The sequence below is a fragment of the Bufo bufo genome, chromosome 2 (assembly GCF_905171765.1).
Source record: "Bufo bufo chromosome 2, aBufBuf1.1, whole genome shotgun sequence".
Classification (NCBI taxonomy): domain Eukaryota; kingdom Metazoa; phylum Chordata; class Amphibia; order Anura; family Bufonidae; genus Bufo; species Bufo bufo.
Window position 1 is genome coordinate 829,863,901 of NC_053390.1, and position 13,211 is coordinate 829,877,111.

General features: G+C 43.5%; 1 protein-coding gene across 1 annotated transcript; it reads left to right on the plus strand.

Annotated features, from left to right (window-relative positions):
• The first annotated feature begins 9,622 nt into the window (after positions 1–9,622).
• Positions 9,623–11,974, plus strand: LOC120991093 (vomeronasal type-2 receptor 26-like). The gene is made up of 2 exons (XM_040419984.1): positions 9,623–9,686; positions 11,067–11,974. The coding sequence occupies exons 1-2, from the start codon at positions 9,623–9,625 to the stop codon at positions 11,972–11,974; spliced, it is 972 nt and encodes a 323-aa protein (XP_040275918.1).
• Positions 11,975–13,211: the final 1,237 nt, after the last annotated feature.

Sequence of the window (13,211 nt, forward strand, 5' to 3'; positions counted from 1 at the left end):
CATCCCATGTTTGCTGGGCGGCAGGTGCCAACGTTCCTCCACAGGCAGAGGAAGAGGCCGAGGCGGCGGCAGCAGCAGCAGAAGAGGCCGAGGTGGCAGCAGCAGAAGAGGTAGCAGGGGGAGCCTGAGTGACTTCCTTGTTTTTAAGGTGTTTACTCCACTGCAGTTCATGCTTTGCATGCAGGTGCCTGGTCATGCAGGTTGTGCTAAGGTTCAGAACGTTAATGCCTCGCTTCAGGCTCTGATGGCACAGCGTGCAAACCACTCGGGTCTTGTCGTCAGCACATTGTTTGAAGAAGTGCCATGCCAGGGAACTCCTTGAAGCTGCCTTTGGGGTGCTCGGTCCCAGATGGCGGCGGTCAGTAGCAGGCGGAGTCTCTTGGCGGCGGGTGTTCTGATTTTGCCCACTGCTCCCTCTTTTGCTACGCTGTTGGCTCGGTCTCACCACTGCCTCTTCCTCCGAACTGTGAAAGTCAGTGGCACGACCTTCATTCCATGTGGGGTCTAGGACCTCATCGTCCCCTGCATCGTCTTCCACCCAGTCTTGACCCCTGACCTCCTGTTCAGTCTGCACACTGCAGAAAGACGCAGCAGTTGGCACCTGTGTTTCGTCATCATCAGAGACGTGCTGAGGTGGTATTCCCATGTCCTCATCATCAGGAAACATAAGTGGTTGTGCTTTAGTGCATTCTATCTCTTCCACCCCTGGGGAAGAGCTAGGTGGATGCCCTTGGGAAACCCTGGCAGCAGAGTCTTCAAACAGCATAAGAGACTGCTGCATAACTTGAGGCTCAGACAGTTTCCCTGATATGCATGGGGGTGATGTGACAGACTGATGGGCTTGGTTTTCATGCGCCATCTGTGCGCTTTCTGCAGAAGACTGGGTGGGAGATAATGTGAACGTGCTGGATGCACTGTCGGCCACCCAATTGACTAATGCCTGTACCTACTCAGGCCTTACCATCCTTAGAACGGCATTGGGCCCCACCAAATATGGCTGTAAATTCTGGCGGCTACTGGGACCTGAGGTAGTTGGTACACTAGGACGTGTGGCTGTGGCAGAACGGCCACGTCCTCTCCCAGCACCAGAGGGTCCACTAACACCACCACGACCATGTCCACATCCGCGTCCCTTATTAGATGTTTTCCTCATTGTTCCCGTTCACCACAATTTTGAGAATGGCAAATTTGGGAATGGTTTTTCAACCCAGAACAAAAAATGTGCTTTTACGGTCACTACAAATAACTTGACCAGCTAAAACAGTACAGATTTGGTTGAATAGAAATGTGAGGCCTGTTTTTTTTTTGCACTGTGTGACAGGTATAGGTTTAATCACAGAATGACACTTCTATCAGCACGCTAGCGTGTGTCTTAGGTTTTTCTGAATGACACTATCAGCACCTTCAATGTAAGATATCCTTTTTGGGATAGATTTCAAGTAGGCCTCATATAGCAGAAACTAGTTATTTTGAGAATGGCAAATTTGGGAATAGTTTTTCAACCCAGAACAAAAACTGTGCTTTTACGGTCACTACAAATAACTTGACCAGCTAAAACAGTACAAATTTGGTTGAATAGAAATGTCAGGTCTATTTTTTAGGCGCTGGGTGACAGGCTCAACTTGCCCCTGATGTAGTATATGGCCAAAAAATAACCACACTATTGATGGTTAAATGCACTTGGGTGACACAGGCTCAGCCTGCACCAGATGTAGTATATGGCCAAAAAATAACCAGACTGTTGATGGTTAAATGCACTTCGGTGACACAGGCTCAGCCTGCGGCTGATGTAGGATATAGCACAAAATAACCACACTATTGATGGTTAAATACACTTGGTGATAGCTTGTGCTGGCGCACCACAAGTTACAAAATGGCCGCCGATCACCCCAGAAATAAGTGATATAAAAACGCTCTGGGCAGCCTCAAAAAAGTGAGCAAGTCGATATTAGCACTTCAATGATCCACAGCTGCATATCGATCACAGAATGAAGTCTTTTGGAGGAGTTAATCTGCCTAATCTCGCCCTAACGTCGCAGCTGCAACCTCCCCCTATGCTTGAATCAGCAGAGTGACGTGCAGCGCTACGTGACCCAAGCTTATATAGAGGCTGGGTCACATGCTGCACTGGCCAATCACAGCCATGCCAATAGTAGGCATGGCTGTGATGGCCTCTTGGGCCAAGTAGTATGACGCTTGTTGATTGGCTGCTTTGCAGCCTTTCAAAAAGCGCCAAGAAAGCGCCGAACACCGAACCCGAACCCGGACTTTTACGAAAATGTTCGGGTTCGGGTCCGTGTCACGGACACCCCAAAATTCGGTACGAACCCGAACTATACAGTTCGGGTTCGCTCATCCCTACTCCTGATACATCTGTGGAGGAATTTGTCAGTAGCGCTCTCTGATTGGATGGGTGTCTCTTGTGGGAATCTCATGGTAGGTCCCTGTCGTACATCCAAAATATTCAGCATAACGCGCAGTTGCGCAGTTTTCCCATAACAGTTCATCTACCTTCCGGATTTTTTCCAGAGAACACGAAGAAGTCTCCATCTTCATCTGTTCTCGAATTGCACTGCCATTCCATTCAGGGGAGGGCTCTCGCCTTCTCCTATGTACACAGTTACGGTTTACTCATCTCGTTCAGCCGGCTTCAGCTGCATCCGGGTCCCTTTCCTTACTTCCTCCGGAGTCACATAGAGGTTAGCCAGCAGCCTTCTTGGGTCTAGGTCTACACTCTGATACTGGGTGTTTACACATAGGAACGGTACTCTCCCATTGTGGACTACTGCCATGGAACTGGCTACTAGCTGATCAACACTTCTTTCGGCTGTCTGCAGTGGTTCTATCAACACAGCTATGCCTTCTAGTTTCTGACAGGTGCCTACAGGCATAGGCACTATTGTCTCCCGGCTGGGTGGCAATGTAACTTTTGTATGCAGAGGGAACGAAATTCGAGCCAGAGGATGCTGTGCATCTGAACTTTTCTGTAAGCCACCATGACCTTTCTTTTCAAACCGTGTAACCGTGACCTTTCTTTTCAAAGAGAATCTGATCCAATTATTTTAACACATTCATCCCCACAATGACAGGGACCTTTACTTCATGTGACTCTTGTACCACCACAATGCCTTACTTGCCTAGATCTTGACCACATAACCAGACATTCATCCAGGCTACTCCCACCATGGGTATCGGTAGCTGGTTAGCTGGAACCACTTGTACGAATGTTTGGGGATCATATCTCACATGTTGCCGGAAGTACCGTTTGTAACAGTCTCTACTAAGAGATCATCCCGGTAACTGGAATAACTTCCAATTCCATCCGTATGATGGGACTTGCAGCAATTAGGTCCTCACCAGGGCATTCTCCCCTCATAGCCTCCTTCTCAGTCTCCCCTACTACACGCCCTACAGCAACAGGGGACTTCAGTTTTAACGGCGGTCTCTCATAAGCTTTTCGCTGCTGTGGACATCTAGCAGCGATGTGGCCCATGCATCCACACTCCCAGCAGCGTATCTCCCGTTGCTCTGGCCATTGGTTCGGGCCCCTTTGGTAAGCCCCATCGATCTCTCCTGAGAGTTGTACAAAATTATTTGGACCCCTTCGGTAGGTTCTATCCTCATCCCTCCTGCAGGGTTGTGGGTTATCCTGACCTTCTTGGTGTGAACAGCTCGCCCCTTCATATCTAGTTTTCTGGAGGCCTGCAATTCTCATAGCATGGTCACTACAACTGGTTTGCAAGCGTTCCATTTGCTCTTGCAATTTCTGCATTACTGTGAGTATTTCTTTAACCGTTCCTCTTTCTTCTGTTTTTGGGCCAGAGCTAGCTCCCTGCAACAAAGTGACCCCAACTGTGGTCTGTCACATGCTTCTGGACCATACTATTGGCACGTGAGATGGCCTCTACCTGTACATCATGAAATTTAGCATCAGTCTATCGTTGTATAAAGTCCTGCATGGCAATAGTCAAACTGCCGTCACGGATCCCCAGGACAAACTGGTCACGTAGAGTCCGATGAGGGTTACAGAAGGCCGGTGAGCGCCCTCTTTCCTTCCCTTGAATATCTCGAAGCAGTTCTTGTACGGAATTTGTATATTGGGGGAGACTTTCATTCTCCTGTTGTACCCTCTGGAAGAACCGAGCCTGCATGGACCCCAACAATGCAATTTCTCCATAAATGGTTTCTAGAATCTGGACCACTTGCTCAAATGTCTCTCTTTGTTCAAATGTCCGCAATATCACTGTAGTCTTAGCATCCCCTTGTAACATCAATATGGCTAGCTCAACTAGTACTTCTGGTGCGGTCTGGTACATGCGCTGTACCATTCGTATCTGCTCCGCCCACACACTCACAGACATATTATGGCCATCAAACTTAATTAACTGACTCATTACAGCCCCTGCTGGCATTCTTCCTCCAGCACCATCTCTCCTAACGGGTGCGTCGCCATCCATTCTGGTAGGCGGATCCTGCCGACTACGCCAATTTGTGAACCGAGAGCAAGGCAGAAAACCAGAAAAGAGTGCATACGCAGTGGTCAAGTTAAAAAAAATTGTATTTACTATAGATTGATAAAGGCAGGTTAATGGTGAGATAACAGGGGTAAATACAAGCAAAATATTCAGAATAACGTAAACAATTCAAGTCAAATCCTACAACAATTTTTACAGTTTCTACGGCTGTATTTGCAGTGCGGACACTCAATAAGCAATAGTCCCACAAACTGACCCTAATCTACACAATTGGGTGCGCACCCCCCTTATCCGAGTGGTCCAACTGGACGTCTTACAGTTCGGCACAGTGGGGCCTGATGTCATCCTTCTCTTCCAGTGAACTTAACCGCCTCACGTCCGCCCATAGACTATAAACGTCCTATGGGTGGACGTCTATTTCTGACAGCACGTTTTAGAACGTCCTGTCAGAAATAGCAGCTGCACGCTAATCGTGCAGCTGCTGATCGGGTTGCCCGCTGTCAGTGACAGCAGGGCAACCCTAAGACAAGGCAGGGACAGTTCCCAGGTGTCCCTGCCTTCACGATCGCTGCAGACACAGCGCTCACCGCTGTGCGCTTCCTGTTCCGGCCCGGCGGTCATGTGACCGCCGTGACCGGAGAGTGCAGGGGCTGTGTGAGGTCTCTCAGAGACCTCGATCAGCCCTGCTCTGAGGCTGTACAGCGCTGGATTGCTGCTGTACAGCCTCTATAGGGGTGCATTTGTCCTGTAACTGGGGCTACTATGTCAGCCCCAGTTACAGGAGAAATCAACAGTGAAAAACAAAAAGAAAAAGTGAAGTAAATGTCCCCCAGAGGTCTTGTATGCCCTTATGGGGGACGAAAAGTGTAAAAAAAAATAAAAAAAATAAAGGGTTGAAAAAATAAAATAAAATAAAGTTTCACATGTAAAAAAAAAAAAGTTCCCAAGTAAGGAAAAAAAATAAAAAATTAAAAATAGAAAAAATAAAATAAAATAGACATATTAGGTATCGCCGCGTCCGTAAAAACCAGCTCTATAAAAGTATCACATGGCCTAACCCCTCGGGTGAACACCGTAAAAAAAAAAAAAAAAAACTGTCAAAACAAGCAATTTTTGTCACCTTGCATCACAAAAGGTGCAACACCAAGTGATCAAAAACGCGTATGTCCCACAAAATAGTACCAATAAAACCGTCACCTCATCCCGCAAAAAATGAGCCCCTACATAAGAAAATCTCTTAAAAAATAAAAAAACTATAGCTCTTAGAACATGGAGACACTAAAACATCATTTTTTTGGTTTCAAAAATGCTATTATTGTGTTAAAGTGAAACAAATAAAAAAAAAGTATACATATTAGGTATTGCCGCGTCCGTAAAAACCAGCTCTATAAAAATATCACATGACTTAACCCCTCGGGTCAACACCGTAAAAAAATAAAAAATAAAAACCTGTGTCAAAACAAGCAATTTTTGTCACCTTGCATCACAAAAGGTGCAACACCAAGTGATCAAAAATGCGTATGTCCCACAAAATAGTACCAATAAAACCGTCACCTCATCCCGCAAAAAATGAGCCCCTACATAAGAAAATCTCTCAAAAAATAAAAAAACTATAGCTCTCAGAACATGGACACATTAAAACATAATTTTTTTGTTTCAAAAATGCTATTATTGTGTAAAACTTTAATAAATGAGAAAAAGTATACATATTAGGTATCGCCACGTCCGTAACAATCTGCTCTATAAAAATGTCACTTGACTGAACCCCTCAGGTGAACGCTGTAAAAATAAATAAATAGAAACTGTGCTAAAACAACCAATTTTTTGGTCACCTTGCCCCATAAAGTGTTATAATGAATGATCAAAAAATCATATGTACCCAAAAATAGTACTAATAAAACTGGCACCTTATCCCCTAGTTTCCAAAATGGGGTCACTTCTTGGGAGTTTCTACTGTAAGGGTGCATCAGGGGGCTTCAAATGGGACATGTCATCTAAAAACCATGTGGAGTTCCTTTTCTTCTGCGCCCTGCCGTGTGCCCATACAGCAGTTTATGACCACATGTGGGGTGTTTCTGTAAACCGCAGAATCTGGGTAATAAATATTGAGTTTTGTTTGGCTGTTAACCATCGATGTGTTAAAGAAAAAAATTGATTAAAATGGAAAATCTGCCAAAAAAGTGAAATTTAAAAATTTGATCTCCATTTTCCTTTAATTCTTGTGGAACGCCTAAAGGGTTAACAAAGTTTGTAAAATCGGTTTTGAATACCTTGAGGGGTGTAGTTTCTACAATGGGGTCTTTTATGGGGGTATCCACTATGTAGGCCCCACAAAGTGACTTCAGACCTGAACTGGTCCTTAAAAAGTGGATTTTGGCAATTTTCTTAAAAATTTGAAGAATTCCTTCTAAACTTCTAAGCCTTCTAACGTCCTAAAAAAATAAAAAGACATTTCCAAAATGATGCCAACATAAAGTAGACATATGGGGAATGTTAAATAATAAATATTTTATGAGGTATCACTTTCTGTTTTAAAAGCAGAGAAATTGAAATTTAGAAAATTGCGAATTTTTCAAATTTTTGGGTAAATTTGGGATTTTTTCATAAATAAAGGTGAAATATTTTGACTCAAATTTATGACTATCATGAAGTACAATGTGTCACGAGAAAACAATCTCTGAATGACTTGGATAAATAAAGGCGTTCCAAAGTTATTACCACATAAAGTGAGATATGTCAGTTTTGCAAAATTTGGCCTGGTCAGGAAGGGGGCAAAGGGCCCAGATGGGAAGTGGTTAAGATCTGCAACAATGAAGTCCTCCTCAGCAGGCTGGGTAACCAGTTGGATACAATGGAATTCAACAGCAGATGTCCTTTGGCACTCTTATCGTCCTGCAGAACATATATACTGGGGTGGGATGTTACAGTTACTGTCCAGTACCTCAACAGCACTGTGAGTCTCTTACTATTGGAGGCAATTCACACAGCCCAATGTCAGCTCCACTGATTGGTTGCTGCACGCAGTCCTTTTCAGCGTGGCTCCACTAAATGCCCTGTTTCTTTATACTCCGTCCATCTCTAGACCGAAGTTCACACAGCCTGGCTGCACAGGGAAGTTTTTTAGTATCTCCTCACACCTTTTACGCAACACAAAATCTGTTCTGTCTCTAGCCAATATGGCGGCAGCTGCAGAAGTCTCTTCACATCCTGTTTCTCTCAGCTCACACTGTCTGCATTGTGTCTCTTCAACACTTAACTGCCTTAAAGGACCAGTATCAGAATAATACAGAAACGCATATATATAGAATTTTAACACAGTTTAAACAGAGTAATGAAACGTGGGGACATTATATGACTGTTTCTTACACTGACACCCTGCCTGTTTTTTTAAAATAGCGCTCCTGCGCTCCGTTATGGCCCCCCGCAAATTTCGCGCTCAGTATGCTAATACTGAGCATCGGAGCAATGGGGAGGAGACACAGTCTTTCTCTGTGGGTGCCTCCTTCTTCCTGGCTGTAGCTCTGTTCAATTGCAGCGCAGAGTGCCATAGCCAGGGAGGAGAAGGAGACGGTGTGGCGAAACTAACCTCGCCACTGGGTTTTGGAGAGGCCTGGTTACCAGCCTCTTGCCCTACGACTATGGCCCCGGGACATATTACCCTTCAAGAACAGTGTAACAGAACTATGCCGCATGTCTGGACTGTTAATAGGACCGAACGCGGTCAGCGGTGTATACTAAAGATTCTGTGGAACTGAAATCGGATGCGCAAATACACGAACACCGCTGACCCTTACCTTCTTCCATACGGAACTTTCAGCTCCAGAGACAAAGTCCCGTTCGAAGATGGGACTTAGTCGTTTTTCTGCATGAAATTGACCGACCGCCAGGCCAAATCTATGGAACTGTTTTGGGCAGGAAATTGTGCTTGCGGTGGGTCATAAAGGACTTCCACTTAACTTTTGATCCGCTGGAGGGATTTGTGTGATTTTTGGAAGTGGTTATATTTGATGTATGCTGAGTTTAAATATGTAATTTTTATGGAAATGGAATGTATGGTTTTAAAGTTATAGAGTATGTTTAAAAACTGTATTTTTACTGTCTGTGATAGTTATGTTAATCCAAAATTATATCACAGACAGAAGGGAGGATTTTGTGTGTTTGGGTGGGGATTCCTGTCCTGTTGTTCCACAGGTGTATTGGCGATTTCCCTTTGTCCTGAGAGATAATTGGCTTACTCCCCGGTTGTCTCCAGGACAGAGAGGAGGAAACCATGATGCATTGTGGGGATGTGTTGTGTCTGTATCCTGAATTGCTACATATCTGTCCTGTGTCGCAGTCTCCCTTCTGGTCCCCTAGGGGCGTGAACGATTGGTTGCTGTACTTACATTGTATGTGTTGTAATATATTGATTGGTTGTATTTCAAAACCCTGTGGGCAGTACTATGTTTTTGGTTTGTGAATAAAAGAGGCTGTACGTGAAGTACAGTCAGTTCCTGTTTTATACCTTCATGAAGTCTTGGCTCATGTTTGGCTCATGGGATAACTACACTCTTGGGGATTGCTATATCATAATACTCCCCTGAGTATAAGCTCTTGTAAGAGCTTGCTCCTGGTTCCTGTCTCTGGATTTAGGAGAGGTTCACCCACTGGAGCCTGGAGCCTTGTCGTAGGTCCAGGGTGGGTAGGAGACGGCGAGACCTCCACCAAGCTTCGGCGGTTCGTGGGGTCTGCAGTGCTGACGGTGTCGAGTGGAGTGCTTGGAGTCCTCTGGAAGCACTAGGAGCATCTATCGACTGAGGTACCCGGTCGGGGTGCTAGGCGTTCCGTTACAGATGCCCACAGAGAAAGATACTGAGCGTGAAATTTGTGGGGGGCCATAACGGGGCGCAGGAGCGCTTTTTTCAAAAGCAAGGCAGGGTGGCAGCATCAGCGAGGGGTACCCCTCAGGTACAGATATTTATCTCACTTACTACAAACCCATGAAAGGTCCTCTTTAAGGTGCTCTGGCTGGCGTGGGCACGTCCAGCAGAGATGTGCCCCTGCACACTCTTCCCCTGTCTAGGGGAGACCTAAACTGACTCTAACTGGTCCCCACCCTTTCTGCAGGAAGTAGGCCTAGCCCACTTCTCTCCAGAGAGGGGGTTAGAATGAAAGGTTCCATTCTATCTAAGGTAGCTCTGCAAGAAATGCTGCTACCTGCTAGTGAACCAGGTACATTACATGAACAGTTACATAACAACATTATTAGGAATGTACAGAGTGGAGGACCTGGGAATAAATGCAGAAGATGACATGAGTTTAGACCAATAAACAGTAGCAGGGTGCAGGAGTGGTAACACCACTCTAGGGTGTTACACATGGGAAGGAATAATGCATACATACTAAATGGGAATATTTTGGGTAACGGCTCATGCACACAAACATATTTTTTTCAGTACCCATTCCAATTGTTTTGTGACCCCCATGTGGAACCATTCACTTCATTGTGGTTGCAAAAAAAATGACTCCATGCATATTCCATGTCTGTATGTCTGCTTGGCCGTTCCGCAAAGAAATAGAACATGCCCTATTCTTTTCCACATTACGGACAAGGATAGGACTGTTCTAATAGGGGCCAGATGTTCCATTCCGCAAAATGTCAAATGCACAATACTGGTATCCGTGTTTTGCAGACTGCAAAACATCCAACAGTCGTGTGCATGAGCCTTAACACTGACATGGAAAAGGACTTAGGAATTTGAGTGGACAGCAAACTTAAAAAAAACAGTGTCAGGCAGCTGCTGCCAAGGCCAATACGATAATGGGTTGCTTCAAAAGGGGCATAGATGGACATGATGATGGCATAGTCCTACCACTTTACAAATCACTGGTCAGACCACTATAATGGGGAAAAGTGGCTGTAAGAAAAGCTTGGCCAAAATATATGAATCTTTTTAGTCCTTGTCTTTCTTCATAGGTAAGGCCTCTAGTTGCAGCCAACCATGGATCATTCCAACTGTAGCAATATTTTGGGTTACAATGTTTTCAGTGTGGTATAAATGATGTTAACTTTTTTTTATAGGGGTCAGTATGATTATGGAGAGACCAAATAAATATATTTTTATGTAGTACTAAAAACTAGATGATACCGATCTTGTTTTGTACCATATGAAGCTTATCTTAGGATGTCCCATCACATGGTGTGCCTGGAGGGTCCTTAGAAGTGATAATGACACTATTGCAGTGTCCTATGTTACTCCATATTGCTGGCCAGTCAGTTGTAGAAAGTTATTTGAATAATCTTTCTTAGTGAGCTGTAAGCCTTCTTGTGCCTGGTGATTCCTATAGGCAAGGTAAGTCATCTAAGGCTGGTAGGAGATCCGATGGCCCAGATCAAATATAGCTAACAGCCACAGACTTCAGGAAGCTCATATATAGGGCACTGTCCTTTAATGTGTGCATGTACGTCCCCCTAGCATTCTTTTTTTAGAGTGGTGGATTATTTCCTGCATTCCTTGTATTTATCTTATTTTATTACTTTACTAAACATTTTAGCATACTATACAGGTAACATTATTATTCACATTTCTATTTTACTTTATGATATTGTAGACAGTGAAACCTGCCATAAATGTCCTAAAGAAGAGTGGCCTGATGAGAAGAAAGTAAAATGTATTCCCAGAATATACGAGTTTCTATCCTTTGAGAAGGACATTCTATCGTTCATATTTTTAGGAATAGTTGTATTTCTTTCTGCTTTGACATTGATCATATTAAGAATCTTCATTTATTACTGGGACACTCCGATTGTTAAAGCCAATAACCGAACTGTGAGCTTCATCCTCCTGGCCTCCATCTTGCTGAACTACCTCAGTGTCCTCTTATTCCTTGGTCGTCCAGTGGACATAACCTGCTTACTGAGACAAACATTATTTGGTATCTTCTTCTCTATTGGTGTCTCTTCTGTTCTGGCCAAAACTATCAAAGTTTGCATTGCCTTCAAAGCCACCAAACCTGGAGGTTTCTGGGTGAAGTGGATGTCATTCAATGTGTCAGATTATGTGGTCTTGGTGTGTTCTTCTGTACAAGTTCTCATATGTGTTATTTGGTTGTTGATGTCTCCTCCTTATGTAGAGTTTGACCATCACTCTTATCCTGGGAAGATCATCATTCAGTGTAATGAAGGCTCAGTAATCGCCTTCTACTCCATGTTGGGTTATATGGGGTTCCTGGCAGCTGTGAGCTTTGTTCTGGCTTTCATGGTGAGGACATTACCGGACAATTTTAATGAAGCCAAGTACATCACCTTCAGCATGCTGCAGTTCTGCAGTGTCTGGATTACCATGATACCAGCCTATCTGAGCACTAAAGGGAAGTACATGGTGGCTTTGGAGATATTTGCCATATTGACCTCCTCTGCTGGCATTCTTGGTTGTATATTTCTTCCAAAAATATATGTTCTCCTATTAGAACCTAGTTTGAACTCTAGAAAAGCAATTTTGGAGAAAAACAAGATATAGTGTATTACATGATGAATATTAGTATCTGTTCAACTTATTTTCCTATTTTTAATATTTGTCTTTTTCGTTTTAATAATTGTCATAATTAAAAATAAAGTAGATTTGTCTAGATTCCTTCTTAAATGGTTGAATTACTTCCTAAAGTGCTAGCATTAAATTATATTAAGACATTTCTAAAAATGTCACCATTCATGACCAGTGATGAGCGGTAGGGGCAATATTCGAATTTGCGATCTTTCGCGAATATTTGGACAAATATTCGTCATATATTCACGAATTCAAGAATTTGTGATCTACAGTCATTATTTTCTTGAATGCGAAAAATCGGCAATCGGAAAATTTGCAATAAAAATTTGCAATACCAGAATTTGCGATACCAAAATTTGCGATCAACACTACTCCTAAAGTCAAAGATATTGCAGCCTTCTCATTGGCCCACAAGCAAGAAGCAGTGAGGGATCATGGGTACTGATAAAAAAAAATCTAGAATATTTGCGATTACGAAGATATAGCACTATATTCTAGATATTCGCGAATTCTCGAAGTGGCAATATTCACGAAAAAAAATTGCGATTAGAATATTCCTGACAGATCTGTGTTAGTAACTATTTATATTATCAATGATTAGAGATGAGAGAATCGAAGTTGATGAAGTGGAATTTGATCTAAATTTCAGGAAAAATTTGATTTGTCCCAAAGTCAAATTTCCTTGCACTTCGTGGTAACGAATCGCATTTTTTCTAAAATGGCTGCTGCCCATGTTAGAACGAGGAACTAAGAACTCTGGGAATGAGGGATCACCCATAATGCTATGCTTGCACCCAATCAGCAACCAGCCAGCCCCTGTGATGTCACAGCCATATAAAAAGCCTGTTCATGCCCAGTCTCCGCTATTGTACAGAGAGACGTTACAGGCACAAGGGACAATATTTAGGAAAGACTTTATTAAAAAAAACAACTATTGAGCAGTTAATGGAAAGATTATTCATAGTGTAGGGAAAGGATAGGAAGGCATTATCCACACTGTAGGGAGAGAGCAGGGACCAATAGGGGAGTGTAAAGCTTGGGTAATAGTAGCTATTCTATTACACCTTGCTGCACTAATTTGGCATCTAAACTGATGTTAGACTACTGCTTTTAGGTTGTTTTAAACAGAAATTGCATGACGGGGGTATTGGTTATGCATAATTTGCCCCCTTTACTTACCTCAATACACTTCCCTGTAATCCCCCCCACC